Source organism: Mus musculus, chromosome 5, assembly GCF_000001635.26.
Source record: "Mus musculus strain C57BL/6J chromosome 5, GRCm38.p6 C57BL/6J".
Classification (NCBI taxonomy): domain Eukaryota; kingdom Metazoa; phylum Chordata; class Mammalia; order Rodentia; family Muridae; genus Mus; species Mus musculus.
Window position 1 is genome coordinate 107,112,524 of NC_000071.6, and position 16,077 is coordinate 107,128,600.

Consider the following 16,077-nt stretch of genomic DNA (forward strand, 5'->3'; position numbering starts at 1 on the left):
CAGGCTGGCTATCTGGACTAGATGAATCTGTGAGCTCTGCGTGCAAGGAAGAGACCCTGCCTCAATATATAAAGTATAAAGGTATAAACCTGTCATAGAGGGTTCAAAGGCGTAGGCGACTCAGACGCCAGACAACGAAGAAAGAGGAGGTGCCTAGGGTCTTCATACTCTAGTGGAGTAGATCCCACTGCTGCACTAGAAGCAATATGGCTCCCCTGAGTTTCCTCTGTCCCTTGCAAGACTGGAACCTGCCTGTCATTATCCAGGAAGAAGAGGTCATGCATTCTTTGAAGAGGGTGACCTTGAGGGTACTAGAAACGCTCAGTCCAAGACACCACAGCTGAGTTCAAGGTGCTGCTGAGGAGGTATGACACACTTGGGCTTAGCTGATGACGAGCTCAGCCTCACACCTACTGAAGCAGAGTGGCCTCGGTCTTCTCATGACAGCCCACATGTTTGTTTCCTCTGGAACATGACACGTATTTGATTATCCACACTCAGGAAAAGTAGGAAAAGTGTCAGTACTGTGCCCTGCCCTGGAAGTTTGAGTATTTCTTTTCCCATGTTGCTATGTCAGCACTTTTTATTAATACTCTTTTTTTTTTTTTTTTTTTTTTAGGCAAGACCTATACTGTGCAGGTAGGAAACAGGAAGGTCTGTTTCAGGAAAAATCCGATGAGCTCAGAGGAAAGATGCAGGGGTGACCCTGGAACTCATCCATCCATAAAACAGCCCCTCAACACACCCTACGGAATTTTGCATGGCCACAGCCTCCACATTCATAACTACTCCTGTATTATTTTCAGATAGATAACCCAGGCACAAGGGGAGAGGAGAACTTTTAAAAACAAACAAACAAACAAAGGAAAGGAAAATTATAGTTCTTAGAATTAAAAAAAATCAAGGCAGGATTCTAGGTAACTGAAAGAGACGAAGCAGAGGGCTGGTTAGGTTCATCTTTCAAATAATTCATATAGTGAGAGAATACAGGAAACAGGGGTGAGAAAGGACAGAGAAAAGAAAAACTGACTGACACATGCCTGTCACCTTAGCACTTAGGAGTCTAAGACAGGAAGACCACAAGTTTGAGGCCAGTTTGGACCACATAGTGAGTTCAAAGCCAACATAGGCTGTGCTGAGATACTCTATATCACCCTACACACACACACACACCACACACACACACCACACACACACATACACACACATATACACACACACATACACACACACACATATATACACCACATATACACATACACACATACACATACACACCACATACACACACACACATATATATACACCACATACACACATACACACACACACATACACACATACACATACACACCACACACACACACCAATTAAGAAAGAGGGACGGAAGGAACAATGGATGGGTTTTTTAGGCTGAAAGCCCAATTAATTCCCAGCACAAAATATGAAAATGCCCCTAAATCAAGGGCTGTTATTATTATAAAGATGATTCCAGAAAGGAAAGACAGGTCACAGGTAGAGAGAATTAGAAAGATAAATCTAAGCAGCCTCAAACCCTCAGCAGCAAGCCTTGAGCCAGAGAAAAACACGAGGGGCACTTTCAAAACTCCAAGGGATCGTTTATAACCTAACAGAGGATACCATGTTTGTCAAGCAAGTGTTTTTATAAAGCGGGGATATTTCAGACTCATGGCATAAAGGGAACATGTATCTCCCATGTCCCCTTTAAACCAAGAAGAAGGAAGGCGTGGGATGCATGGCCTAAGGCATCCCTGACCCAAAGAAAAGCGCTGGAAAACTCCAGACTGGAGGCAAAAGAGACAGTTTGCAGGGGGACAAGTTGGACAGGTCCAGCTGGCTTAAAAATCGTTTTATTTTTAAGAGTGGAGGAGGAGAGTGAGCCTATGCGTGTGAGTAGCTGCTGGGCATAGATGCTGGGAGCCGTACCTGGGCTCTGTGAAGTACTCTTGTGAAAGAAAATGGATGGCATTGGTGTGTGTGTGTGTGTGTGTGTGTGTGTGTGAGAGAGGAGGTCATAACAGCTGGCAGTCAGTAGACAAACTGACGATAAATGCCTAGAAAACTAAGCTAGTGGGAGATGGGATACAGAGAAATGCTGCTTATCTTTGGAAAAACCTAAACACTTGGGGGAGAGGTAATAGAGCTATCATACTGAATGGCTAAATTGTGATCGGCGCGCGCGCGCGCGTGTGTGTGTGTGTGTGTGTGTGTGTGTGTGTGTGTGGTCATCACTGCAGAAACAGTGAATATGTGTGATGGTTTGTATATCCTTGGACTAGGGAGTGGCACCATCTGAAGGTGTGGCCTTGTTGGAATAGGTGTGACCTGGTTGGAATGGGTGTGTCACTGTGGGTGTGAGTATAAAATCCTCACCCTAGTTGCCTGGAAGTCAGTCTTCCACTAGCAGCCTTTGGATGAAGACGTAGAACTCTTAGCTCCTCCTACACCATGCCTGCCTGGATACTGCCATGCTCCCACCTTGATGATAATGGACTGAACCTCTGAACCTGTAAGCCAGCCCCAATTAAATGTTGTTTTTTATAAGACCTGCCTTGGTCATGGTGTTTGTTCACAGCAGTAAAACTCTAACTAAGACAATGTGTATCCAACTAAGATTTCGGTGTGGTTCTACCAGGGCAGTAGCAGTTCTCAACCTGTGGGTCGAATGACCCTGTCCCAGGGTTGCAGGCCAGATACCCTGCATATCAGATATTTACACTATGATTTGTAACAGTAGTAAAATTGCAGTTATGAAGTAGCAACGAAAATAATTTTAAGGCTGGGGGTCACCACAGCATGAGGAGCTGTAGTAAAGGGTCACAGCATCAGGAAGGCTGAGAACCACCCTGCTAGGGGCTAAGAAGGGAAATGGATAATTGGGACACCTAGGTAAAGCAGAGATAAACAGTTGTTTTCTGCAGTAGGATGTTAACAGAGAGGATCCCAAGCAAAAAGAGGCAGCCGTATACTTGTGTTACTTAGAGATGTATATATATGTGTGTGTGTGTGTATGTGTGTGTATGTGTGTGGTGTGTATGTGTATGTGTGTATGTGTGTGTGTGTGTATGTGTATATGTGGTGTATATATGTGTGTGTGTGTATATGTGTGTGTATGTGTGTGTGTGGTGTGTGTGTGTGTGTGTGTGTGTGTGTGTGTGTGTGTGTAGGGTGATATAGAGTATCTCAACACAGCCTATGTTGGCTTTGAACTCAGCTAATATCTCAATGAACCAGACAAGAGTTTTAAAGATGTTGCTTCAGGGAAGGAATAAAAGAGGGAGTGGGGGTGGGTCTGGCTGTCCCAGTACCTCGTTCAGGTGTCACACTCTCACGCACTTTATTGATGAGGCTAAAAAGGTTTTCTACAAAGCAAACACAGAGCTCTTATGCTCCAGGAAACTACAGATGTCAACACACCTGTGACTCTGGGACCTGTGTCACAGAAACCTTGGACCAGAACCACACCTACCCCCAACCATCTCTCCTCTGTTCACAGTGAGACAGGGTTTTAAAATAGGGATCTCCAAACAGAATTAATAGAGCCCAAAGGCAGTTATCTCATTGTACCCGGAGTTGCAATAAGACAGAGTGGGAACCCTATCTTTTCAGACTAAAAGTTATTCCAGGAACATGTGTCAAGATTCAAATCTGTGACTTGGGGTGTGCTGTGGAAAGGCTGGAGAACGTGAGCAGAGGGAGTCATCCAAACAAAGGGTTGTTCCCGACACAGAGGCAGAGCAGCCTGAACCCCCAAATATACCATATAAGGTCTGAGTTCCACAGTTAGCTTATTGTGGAAATTAAAGGACTGAGTCGGTGTTTGGATGCCCGGCTCTGCTTGCTGGCCACAGCATTCTGACCATCCCTGTTCATCTAAACTTTCTGCTGGTTGATCCACGTCAGAGACTAACTGGGCTCTGGACTGAGCCCTCTTTGTGTTTATTTGGTACTAAGATTAATTGTAGCTGTGCCTAAGATTAGCTGGGGGCCACAACTTTGACTGAAGAGCCACTTTGGAGCAGAATCATGAGCAACGTCAAGAGCCTAAGCCAAACGACAGCATCCATAGGTCTTTTGGTTTCTGAGTCGGCACAAACACAAACTGTGTGCTGGAAGGGCCTTTTGCTTGTCTCTAAGCTGTGTGCAAACTTTATTTTTGTATTAACGGTACTTTCAGCTTCCCTCTGGGGCTTTTGTTTGGATGACAGAGGGTGAGGTACAACCACCTCCGACTTCAGTGAGGAGCAGGACACAACACCCAGGCTTTGTCCTCTATCAGCTTGATGCTTGGCTTTGGACAAATCTGGGGTTCCCAGAGGGATCTCAGTGGGGCCTTGCTTCCACAGTGAGTATCATTTGGTAACCCTCTATTATGCCTGGCCTGGCTTCCTAGCCCAAGACGGACCATGTGGGTTTCAGGATTGGTTCTAAGACCCAAGCCAGCCAGTGGCTGAGTACACACATGGAAAACATCTGCGAGTGACCAGCCCCACATAAAATCCTCAGGGCTACAGTCTTCCTGGAGTACTTTCAAGTTTATTCCCAGGAGACAATGTAGGCCGCCAAGTGCCCTAGAACCTCCTCCATGCAGGAGGCTGGAAAAAGTTGCAAAGAACTATTAGTTTGAGATCTAAACATGTCAGTATTGCTGTGATAAAAGTACTCCAAAATTCTACTCTGCTAAAAGCTGTCCCTTCGGGTTCTTTTCTGAACTTTTGCATGAGGAAAACTTCTTCAAATGACTCATAGGCATTTATATGACGCTCAGAACCACCCCACTTAGGCCTTCGTTCTCTCTGACACGAAACACATTTCACTGGAGTTGCTGGTTGGGAACAATGACTCTTGAGGACTTAGAGCTCCATTATCAAACTCTCTTAAGCTTTTGCTACTACGTTGGCTTTCACAAGGTAGAAGACTTCCTAGGCCTGGTGTAGAAGGTCTGCTGCTGTTTGTGCCCCGATCTAAAAAACTGTTACGAGGTGTAGCATTTGAAGTGAAAAGAGAGTCAGAACCTTTAGCTAGCAAGCATGCTGGTGTCACGTACTTTTCTCAAGAGTTTGAGGCTCTGTCTAGCAACCAGCAGAAAACATGGGAGCTGGGGATGAGCGCCTGCTGCCCAAGCATGATGGCTGGGCTATAGAATCTCCCAGAACTTATGTAAAGTTCAGGGAAGGCTGATGGCTAACTGTATCTTAGGGCTTTGGGGGTCGAAGCCAGGATTATTGGGGCAACTCTGTATTCACCAAAAGAACATCAAAACAGGAAGGTGAGGTGGGAGAGCACACCTTTAACTTTTTTTGTTTCACTTTTTATATTTTTTTTAGTCATAAAAATATATTTTGAAATATAAACTTTGTAAAATGGGAGAATTTTGTTTATGAAAGATGTCATGAGTTAAAGGCCAGGAGGTCGTGGTTTGGAGTCCCTGACTGAGGACAGGACAAGGGCGGGCATTATCCAATGCCCTGGCAGCTGTGGTCATGAGCAACTGGTCTCCTTCATCACAGCAGCTTATTCCACGGCCTTTCATTTTGGAGCGAAGGTTTCTAGTTCCAGTTCGTCATGCTACCCAGACTCCTTTAGGTTCTATGACAAGATTAGACTGTCTTAGAAGCTGAATATCACCAGCACTGTAACTGCAACTAACAAAAGCAGGGTAAACATTTTTTTTTCTCTAGGCATCACTTAGACCAAGTTACATTTTTACGTGACCTAAAACACAAAATACATAAATATAAGAATAGTGAAAATGGATATTCTCTTCCTTTTGCTTATTATATCACCTGTCCAACAAAAACTCTGGTGTCTATTGTGTGGCGGGTGCCCTGTGTGGCCCAGATGCACCCTAGTTTCCAGTGAGTAGTCACTAACCTGTGTGGGAGTAGATATACCACAAGGCCCCCGTCAGGAGTGCTCCGATCACAAATGCTGCAAACGCAATGCCCATCACGGTGAGCGTGTCCAGGCCGTGGAAAATCTCTAGAAGAGGGGAAGAGATACATACATGATGTCAAGCTGTCTGTTTCACACTTCAGCTTCATTCTCACTTCCCAAGCACGGTCACAGTAAGATCAGAGATAATAATTACAGTAAACTCTATATTTTGTTACTGGCAAATCTGCTGACAAAGGAAAAGATGGATTGATTGGGCTTTTACATATTCTGTTTGCAATTTATTCTGAGCAAAGTGATTTTTTAAATAAAAAATTTCCAGCTTATTTAATTTACTTTGTTTGTATGATTCTTTTGCCTGCATACACTTAAGTGGACCATGGGTGTGCCCCTTGAATCTCCACGGACCATGGGTGTGCCCCTTGAATCTCCTATCTTAGAACTGGGGTTCTGCATGGGTACGGGCCACCGTGAGGGTGCTCGGGACCCAACTGGGGTCATCTGCAAGAGCAACAAGTGCTCTTAATCACTGAGCCACCTCCCCAGCCCCCCAAAATGTCATTTTAAAAAATAAGATTTATAAATGCCGTGATACTTTAAATCTGTGGTCTGAGAACCTCGGTAACGTGAAAAGTCACAAGTTACAATACTTTAGACGGTAAAGAACCAGGAGTGCACGGCCTTAGTCCCGGCACTCGGGATACAGAGCAGGCAGATCAAGATGAGTTCACGACCAGCCCCGTCTATACAGTGAGCTCCAGGCCAACCGAAGCTACACAGTGAGACCCCATCTTTTAAAAAAAAGTAAACTTCCCACTATCAAAATCAGCCTTGTTGCTTCTTCCTTGGGTGGTTGTAAGCAATGAGGCTCACCGTAGCCTTAGCGGACTCTGAAGTGTTTTTGAGAACACTTATAGAGTCAGAAAGATGAGAGGGGAAGAGAACAGAACAGAATGAATTATTCTTGTGCATTAGAACACACCTCAGAGTTCACAGTAAGCCCCAGCCTTAATCCTCATGAGCAGCCTCGCTCTAAACAACCTGCTCTTTGACGCCTTTCCAACTCTGCTCTTTCTGTGAAGAAAATTACTTCTCGTGGGTGCCACGTCAGTTTTACAGTCAGCAAAACATGTAAAAGAACTAATTGTTCCTCTACTTGGCAAAGTTGGTTTTTTTTTTTTGTTTGTTTGAAATTGACTTCAGCTCTCAGAAATTGGATATTTTCTTTCATTCAAGACTAAGTATCTTTGAGTTAGGACTAGTTTGTAAAGAAGTGTTTGGTAAGATAAAAGTCTGTCTTAATATATACACACACATACACACACAGACACGTTAGTGTGTGTGTAATTTTTTTAAATTGAAGGTACAAGTTTTCTCCGTGTCACAATTTCTTCTTTTACTCCATTCAGAAGCAACCCTAACTGAAAGCTCTAGAAATGAAACCTCTGCGCTTTTGAACTCATACCAACACAAAAGATTCAGCCATAGGCAAAGGTGGCCCCTGAGTACCCAAAGCCATTCGAAGGCTTTTGTTTAGTATTGCCCTATGGAAGGCGTCCCGAAGGACCCAAGCTCTTCCAGCTGCATGCCTGCTGGTGTGTTCATTTACATTCTGGAATAAGGAGGGTGTCTCCACCCACCAGAGGCAGGAGGTGACACAAGATGAGTCAGTCTGACAGAGAGGCAGTCCTGGGAAGGAACACAGAACGAGAAACCAGGAAGAGCCTGGTGGAAGTTACAATGGCAGGTCAACCCTTCAGGCCACGAAGCTTAATCTAGTCCATGGGACAGATACAAAGAGGTGCTGAACCATCAGGGTTAGGGTTATGCCTACAAATGCAAAGATAGCGTGCTCCTAAGTCTTTTAGTAAAAACATCCTGAAATTCCAAAGACAGAGATGTCACTTATGAAAATAAGCCCAGTGGGTCTGTTACTGAGTTTGTGGTTCTCCATTATTCCATAATCTCCTGGAAATAAGTCACTTAGAAGAACATAAAAAGGGCTTTCTATAAAAGTACTATAAAGAGTGATTTGTATAAAGCACTCTTGAGACAGAGATGGGCGAATCTCTGAGTTTGAGGCCAGCCTGGTCTACAGAGTGAGTTCCAGGATAGCCAGGGCCACACAGAGAAACCCTGTCTCGAAAAAAAAACAAAAAAACAACAAACCAAAAAATAAAAATTAAAAAAATAAAGAAAAGAAAAAAAAAAGAAAGTTAAAGAAAAGAATACTATGTATGTCTTGCGGTCAGCAATGGGAACAAGTCCTGGGAGTCTCCAGGAAGAAAACAATACAGACTATCCTCACAGGGACATATCATCTAGAACTCTGGGTGGATGGCAAGACGCCAAGGTGGAGTCCTGCTTCTGTGCCAATGATAACCATGGAAACTCACTTCAATAATATACAAAATGATAACCACCTACATGACTCCCAACTCATTGCCCTGTACCAATGGTGCTGAACACCGGTATGCTCTTACTCTCCCTAGCTCTCTCCATCCCTTGACCTAAAAATAGTCTTGAATGTGTGGTGCTGAGTTCCTCTCAGCAGGTAACCACCACAGGCAGAATTTGAAGCAAACACTCCAGATTGGATGACAGGGAAAAAACAAAAAACCCACAAATAATTAACTTGGTAAAGTGAGGCTGTAGCCTTCCCACTCTGGCTACATGTGTCAGTGGGTCAGCAAATTAAGGTTTTCATGCAGCGAAGGTAGAGACCGCAGGAATAGGAAGGGAGGGGGGTGAAGGAAGGACAGGGGAAGGGAAAAGGAACGCATGAGAGGAAAGGAAGAGGAAGTGGGCAGGACTGCCCAGTACTCCTTATCAGCTCAGCTTGGCACGACTTCTTCCCGAACCAGCACATTCTTAGAAAAGGCCAGAGGCTTTGCCTGGAAATAGTTGCATAAAGACTTACGTGGAGGAGGAGGAACCGGACTGGACTCCTTCATGTTTGGAACATTTTCTGAAACAAAAGCATAAGTCACAATGCATTCCACTGACGTAAGGGATCATCGGGCTCAGCAGAGCAGACGTTTTTCTATTTGTTTGTGTGTGTGTGTGTAATCCTATGGGGGTGCTACTGGAGGCTAGTATTGGATTCCCTGGAGCTAGAATTATAAGTTGTGGGCCACCTGACTTGGGTGCTGGGTGCTAACCTCTGGTTCTCTAGAAGGGCACCCAGCTCTCTTAACTGCTGCGCCATCTCTCCAGCCCCATCTTAATAAATACTTTGTGAAACCGCTACCAGTATTCCTCTTTACATATCAAAAGTCCATCTCAGAAAAGTTAGGCACTGTAGTTTGCTAATGAGAGATTACAGAGAAGGAAAGCCAAAGGCACCCGAATCTAAGGGCTCTGAGTCTGACTGCGCGCATGTATTCATCTCATTATCTATACAAGGGTTCAATACCGACAAAAACCGTGCATCTCCAATACAGTCACAACACTGTTCCCGCTTTTAAACATTCTCTTAATAATTTACAGCTTTCAGCTGGGCATAGCGGCAGGTGTCTTTAATCCTAGCACTCAGGAGGTAGAGGCAGGTGTGTTCGAGGCTAAGCCTGGTCTACATAGAGACCAGGGTTTCAGGACAGCCAGTACCACATAGTGAGACCCTGTCTCATAAAAACAACCACCACCACCATCTACTGCTGTTGTAACTTCTCTACTTAACCACACGGTTAGGTTTGGCTTCGCTATTGGTGTTACCAGATTCATTCTCTTCTCAGCATATTCCAAATGTTTTCTCCTACTGGGTCCCCTCACAGTGAACTCCCGAGACCCCCAGGGACTCTCCTTTGTATACATAGAAAAACAAGTGCGGTCTGCTTCCAATGAAACATAGTATCTCCTCTCCTTTCCCAGGTCCTGACGCTGGTGGCTCCTCCTTCTTTAAGGTTTGCACAGGCTCATTCAATTACACTTATAAACTAATTCCTGCTGTGCTGGCCCTGGTCTCTCCACATTGCTCATCCCCCTTTCCTGTTACATGGGCTGCATCCTAACACGCTAGAGTGCCAGGCAGTGTGGAGGTTCCCAGCGTTTCTTTTTGTCCAGCCTTCAGGAGAAGCTGGGACTTGGACTTCTAGAGGTGCCTGGTGACAGGTGCTTAAAATGCTGACACCCTTTTGGAAAATGGTGGAAACAAGAAATAAGATGACAAAAAGTTTAGGTGCGTCAATAATTCTGTAGCTTCGCAGTCGTAGAAGGCCACAGATCCGAGAGGTTTTATATGATGCTAAACCCTGTTGAGGCAGGCAGAGAAAGAATTTGCAATTACTACTTTACAAATGAGTGTGGTCTGAGACTCTGATATCCTGTGACCTGCCCAAGATCACAGCTGGGAAGCATCAGGGCCAAGGGCTGAGCCACAATTTCTGACTCTTGCCTCCAGGCTACAGAGGAGTGCAAGTCCTTGCCCTCAGCTGGGGAAGTCCTGCCTTAGTAACTACTGTTACTTAGTAACTGCTGTTACACAGGGCTTGTTGCTCTCCACAGTGAGATGGGCTTAAACCAGGGTGCCGACACTGTGGCCTGGGATGGGAAATTGCAATTTGAAATGATTTATTTAAAGAAAGCAAAAGAAGAAGAATATTGCATGAGGTGAAAATTACATGAAATTCAAGTTTGTTCCATAAGCACAGTGCCCTATGATCTGAGCACTTGAGGCAAGGGCTGGATATGTCCCAAACCAAATGTATTATCTCTCTGCCTTTCCTAGAAAAAGGGTGAAGAACCTGTGGTTCAGGCTCCACCTTTCTCTTCAGAGTTTAAACATGGTCTGTGCTCAGTGTCTCTCCGTTTCAGCTCCTTCATTCAATAAAGACACACTTTTCATTCATAGCAAAACAACTCTGACAAAAAAGAATTTGTGGAGTTTAGACCAAAATTATGCAAGCTGGCCTTATTAAATTAAAAACAAATAATAAGGTTGACATCGGGAAAAGAGATCGTTGCTTGTTCTCGGGGCTAACAAGCTCAGTTGGACCAAGTCCAATTCCTAAATGATCAATAACTGTATGGATCCCTTAAAGTGAGGATCATGGTGGCCCCCGATGAGGAAACGTTTGTGCTACATTTTGATACAATTACCAAGAAAATTAAAGCGCTTTAAAAAAAATCAATTCAGAGGGCCAGGCATAGTGTATCGTCCTATAACCCCAATCCCTGGAAGGCGGAAGCAGGATTACTGTTCGTTAAGGGACAGGTTGGATACACGGTGGCTTTGGATCAGTTTGGGCTGCATAGTGAGACTCTGTGGTGTTTGATTGCTCATGTGACACAAGGCAGAAATACCTCGGAGGAGAGTTGTACTGAGGGGCTGTCCACATGGAGGTGTGGAAGCATGTCTGGGGGAGGGGAGGACTATCTTAAATTAATTGATGTGGGAAGACTCGGTCCAGTATGGGAGGTGTTATTCCTAGACAAGGGTCTTAAATTTGCACAAGAGAGATGGAGCAAGTGTGTGCGCAGAGGTTTCTTTCTACTCTTGGCCCCTGGTATGGTGAGACTAGATTCTTGAAGTTCCTGCTTTGATTTCTTCCAAGGAATAGACTGTAAGCTAGAACCACAAACTAAATAAACGACTCCCCTCTTCTATGTGGCCTTTTTGTTGTTGTTTGGATATTTTATCACTGCACAAGACATGAAACTAGAACACTGCCTTAGGGGGAAAATAATACAATTCAGTATACAGAACTTGCACTCGTTGTACCAACTATAAAATGCATTTAGGAGGGGCTGGAGGGATGACTCAGTGGTTAAGAGCACTGGCTGTTCTAGAGGACCTGGGTGTGATACCCAGCACCCACATAGTGGCTTACAATTATTGGTAACTTTAATTTCGGGGGTCAGATGCTCTCTTCTGGCCTCTGAGCCCATCAGACAGGTGAGTGGCACACAAATACACACAAAGGCAAGACACCCCCACATATAAAATAATAAAATACATTCTTTAGAGCGATGCACTTTCTGGCTGGGGGTGTAGCACACTTGGTAGAGCACTTGCCTGGGTATCAGCTTCGTGGCAGCACGAACAACACTCACTCTAACATTTATAGATTTGTGCAGTACGATAAAGTAAACAAAAATCCTGCTCCTTTTACCTCCACCGTAAGAACTCCATGAAGTGGAAGCATCTAACCACAAAACCCACCTACTTTCAGGAATTAGCAGTTTGATTCACTGAAGTAAGCGCAAAGGCATTTGGCGGTCTCAGCAGTGTGCATCACGCAAGAAGTGTGTGCACACTCACTTCTGGGAAGAGCTCCATGGAGTCTTCCGCCTGCGGTTAAACTTTCTCACTCAGAATCCCCAAGTGGTTTGAAAAGAATGATTCTCCCCGGGGGAGACCTCACATGTAAGCATTTAGGTTTTATGACAAGGCCTTCCTGATGGATGGTATTGTTTAAAAGTTCTTAATGGACTTAGGGTGTGATCTAATACTCTCCCTTTGCCCCAAACAGGGGGCTCTCCCAGAGAGCTAAACAGAAACACCCCTGCCTCATTTCCTTGAGTCAAGTCCCTTCTTGACTATCTGTGCAGAGACAAGCCTACACAGCAGGGCAGAGGCTCCAGGGTTTATCCTCTAACAGTTCTTGTTCCCCATAACCCCTGAGTATAACTAAAATAGCGTCGGCCGTAACAATATTGACTTTGGGCTTAGGGGAAAAGACTGTTAAAAAGGAATCCTAGATATTGCTGTAAAGATAATTTTAACAGTAGATTTCTTTGCAGAAAGAATACACTATAATCAACATTCTGGAGCAAATCTTTTCATATACTCTGAACAACTTTTGGTTTACCTCTAGAACCAAAACTTCCCCCCTCCGGCTGTTGGGCAGGGCTTTCGTGAATGCGCGAGCCTGGGGTGGGTTATGCATGAGTAACTGACACGGCTTTTGGCCTCCCGTTTTAATTCAGTTCTTCTAAACACTGGAAGCCCTAAAAGGCCCACAAAGAAACAAAGCATCAAACTGGCACACACACACACACACACACACACACACACACACACACACACACATCTGCTGGCATCTGGCAGAGGGGAGCCAGGGAGGAGGAGACTTTGTGCAGTTGTTCAAGAGTATTTTTACCAACCTTACCTCCCTGATTCTGACCCTTCCTCTGGGCACTTTTCAGTATCTATGGAGTCCCTGGCAGTGGTCTGTCACCTTATCTGCACTCTGCCACTTGACAATGGGAGTAGGGGTGAGGGGTGGGGAGTGGAGATGGGGGATTGGGAGGCTCTTTTGAAACTTGGAGACTTCTAGAATCCTACTGGGTTGTCACGACCTGGTTGGGGGTGGGCACGGGCATCTACTGGGTAGAAATGAAGGATGATGCTAAATATTCTACAGTGCGCCTGAACGAGTTATCCAGCCTGGGGAGGATGCTATTCAGAGTGAGAAACACTGTGCTAGAAAGACCTTACAGGCTTAGTAGGAACCCAGTAAACATGTTTTTATAATAAACAACCCAAAGTATCATTTCATGTTCTATTACCAGATTCTTTCTCGCAGCGTAACATTTACACGGCTTGCAGAGCCGAGTTCCTAAGTGATCGAAGTACTGGAGCTCTCCTCAACATCTTATTTCCTCTTCTGAAACAGGGCCTTCCTATGTAGCCCTGGCTGGCCTTGAACTCACAGAAATCTGTCTGCTTCTGCCTCCCAGGTGCTGAGATTAGAGATGTATGCTACCATACCCAGCCTTCTTCTCAAGATCTTTTGATGTTTCTTAAATTTCAGAGGTATCTCTTGGATGACTGACAGATGAAATGGGCCATGGGAAGTCGTCAAACAAGATTCACCATGAGTAGTTGCTAAAGCTGGAAGTGGTGTGTTCCTGGGGAGGGGGCGGGACATTCCATTTTTGTATACATTTAAAATCTTCCAAAGAGCAGTTTTCAAAATGTGAAGAGGCTGGCATAAGCTGAGTTCTCTCCCCTGCTCCCTCCGTGAAGAGAGATGGATGAGTCCTGGCTCTGCCAGCTCCTGAGCGCCCCTTCCCTGTTCCTCTCCTCATCTTGCCCTTAACCTGAGGACAAACTTTTTTTTTTTTTTTGAGTATTTTTGGTTCTGGAAAAATCCAAAAGTGTTCCATAAAGTCACGCCTCTTTTAGATCAATTTCCAACTCACAGACCTCTGCTTTCCAAAACCCTCTCCTCCCCTGAAAGAGCCCTGGTTTGGCAGAAAGCAAAGCAGGAACTCCGCATTTACTGACAGCCCGTGATATGCAGGTGCTTTTATTTTCCAATGTGGAGAAGATCCAACATTTCAAAAGTTTAATTTGCTAAGAATTAAAAACCGGGTATAAATCGTGGCAAATTGGGAAGCCTGCCAACATGCTTTCATGTCCCAGCAGTGATGGCAAACCGGCAGCGGCTCAGCTATTTTAATTGTTTTGCCAGAAACCATAATACGCATCAGCTATTTGTATCTTCTGCTTTTGTGTGTGTTTAAGTTATAAAGTCACAGAGTGTCTGGGTTTGCACTTTTAAACACACTCTAGCATTTTAACCCTATCATGTGGGTTTTCGACCCCTAATTTTTTTCATCTACTATTTAGCTGCTACTCATTAGAATACTCGGGTGCTACATTGATAACAATGGGATGGGGAGGGGGAGAAGGGGTAAAGGGGGAGGGAGTGGGGGAAGTGGAAAGGTGGGGGTGTAGAGGTGGGGAGGGAGAGAAGTGAAGGTGGGGAGGGAGGGGGACAGGGTGGAGGTGAGAAGGGGAGGGGGTGGAGGTGGGGAGGGTAGAGTTGGAGAGGTGGGGAGAGTGAGGGGCAGGGGAAGGAGGGGGAGTGGGCGGAGTTGGGGAGGAGGAGGGGTGGAGGTAGGAGGGGATGGGGGAGTGGAGGGGGAAGGGGTGGAGATGAGGAGGTGACTCCCCATAGTACCAGCAGATGTATGTTTGTTTTATTAAAAATAGGAATTAGATTACACGTGAAGGTTTGCAAAAGATGTAAAATCAAAAGAATGGGTTTGAATCCTGGTCTGCTATATGCAGGTGTGTGTCCAAGTTTGATAGAGAGGCTCTCTACAGAGCTGCTGCAAGAATTAAATTCTGTAACACCCTATGCATTTAGCACAAAACAAATTCAATGTGGGACCCTCACCACCATTAATAGTCTAAGCATCTTCACCTATTGCTGAAGGTTTAAGTAGCAAGATGATCAGCCAACACTGATCCCAAAGGACTTAAAGACCAAAGGTGATACCTTCACGAAGGTTCCAATAAAAACCTACTATTATTCATGTAGCTTTGATGGCCACTTGCCCTGCCCATTGAGGAAGAAACACTGCCTGAAAGACGTCCCTGTTCTCGGCAGTGGTGGTTGACACGTTGCCTGTATCTATGGTCCATAAAAATGCAACTGCAGTAAAGAAAGATGGAGCAAAGGGGCAGGGATAGTCGGCTCTGTGGCAAGGACATCAACAGGAATAGCATCAGGTCAGTAAAGCAGCTGGGGAACCCACAGGTCCCCCCTGATGGCCCACTCTCAGAAAGAGCATTAGCTGTTGTTATTTTAAATAAGCCAGGACTATTGGGCCAGTGATCTCCTGCCTTTTCCCAGTGTTATTCCAATGCCCTGTGTAGCTGAAACAGGTTTCAGTGCTCTACATGGAACAGAAATGATTTCAGAGCCCAAGAAACTAATCATACAGGGTGAGGGGATCATCATAAAGATGAGAATCAGCAGAAAACCTACCTGTTCCTGCCAAGGAAGACGGATTTGCACACAGCCCCTTGGGAAGCTCAAGTTCAACTTCTCAATTTGTTTCACAAACCTGAGCAATAAACGGTTCACCCACTTGCTTCTCCAACTAAAATCTCACCTCAACTAGCGAGTCTCATGAAATTGCTTTGATATTTGGTTTAAAAAAGTACCTTTCCTCTTAGAGTTTTATGTAAAGAAAACACTGAGTGTTCAGTATAATGGCTCTGAGTTTGAATAAAAGTAATTACCTACTTTACAAGAGAAATTACTTAGAAAAATACCACCAGAGTTTAACAAAAAAGAATGAAAGAATTGCTGGAAGTTATAGTGTTGTAATATTAAGGCCTAAGTACTGTCTGGCACAGGGCACAGCCAGTTGCTGTGTTCAATTACCATCTGAATGAGTGCTCTCAAAATAGGTAAGGGACAG

General features: G+C 44.8%; 1 protein-coding gene across 1 annotated transcript in view; it reads right to left on the reverse strand.

Moving 5' to 3' along the window:
- Positions 1 to 16,077, reverse strand: part of Tgfbr3 (transforming growth factor, beta receptor III) — a 183,063-nt gene that overhangs the window by 5,957 nt on the left and 161,029 nt on the right. The window contains exons 15-16 of the mRNA NM_011578.4: positions 8,837 to 8,884; positions 5,896 to 6,003 (exon numbers count right to left, since the gene is read on the reverse strand). Coding sequence (NP_035708.2) covers positions 5,896 to 6,003; positions 8,837 to 8,884 — 156 coding nt within the window. The remainder of the gene's footprint in view (positions 1 to 5,895; positions 6,004 to 8,836; positions 8,885 to 16,077) is intronic.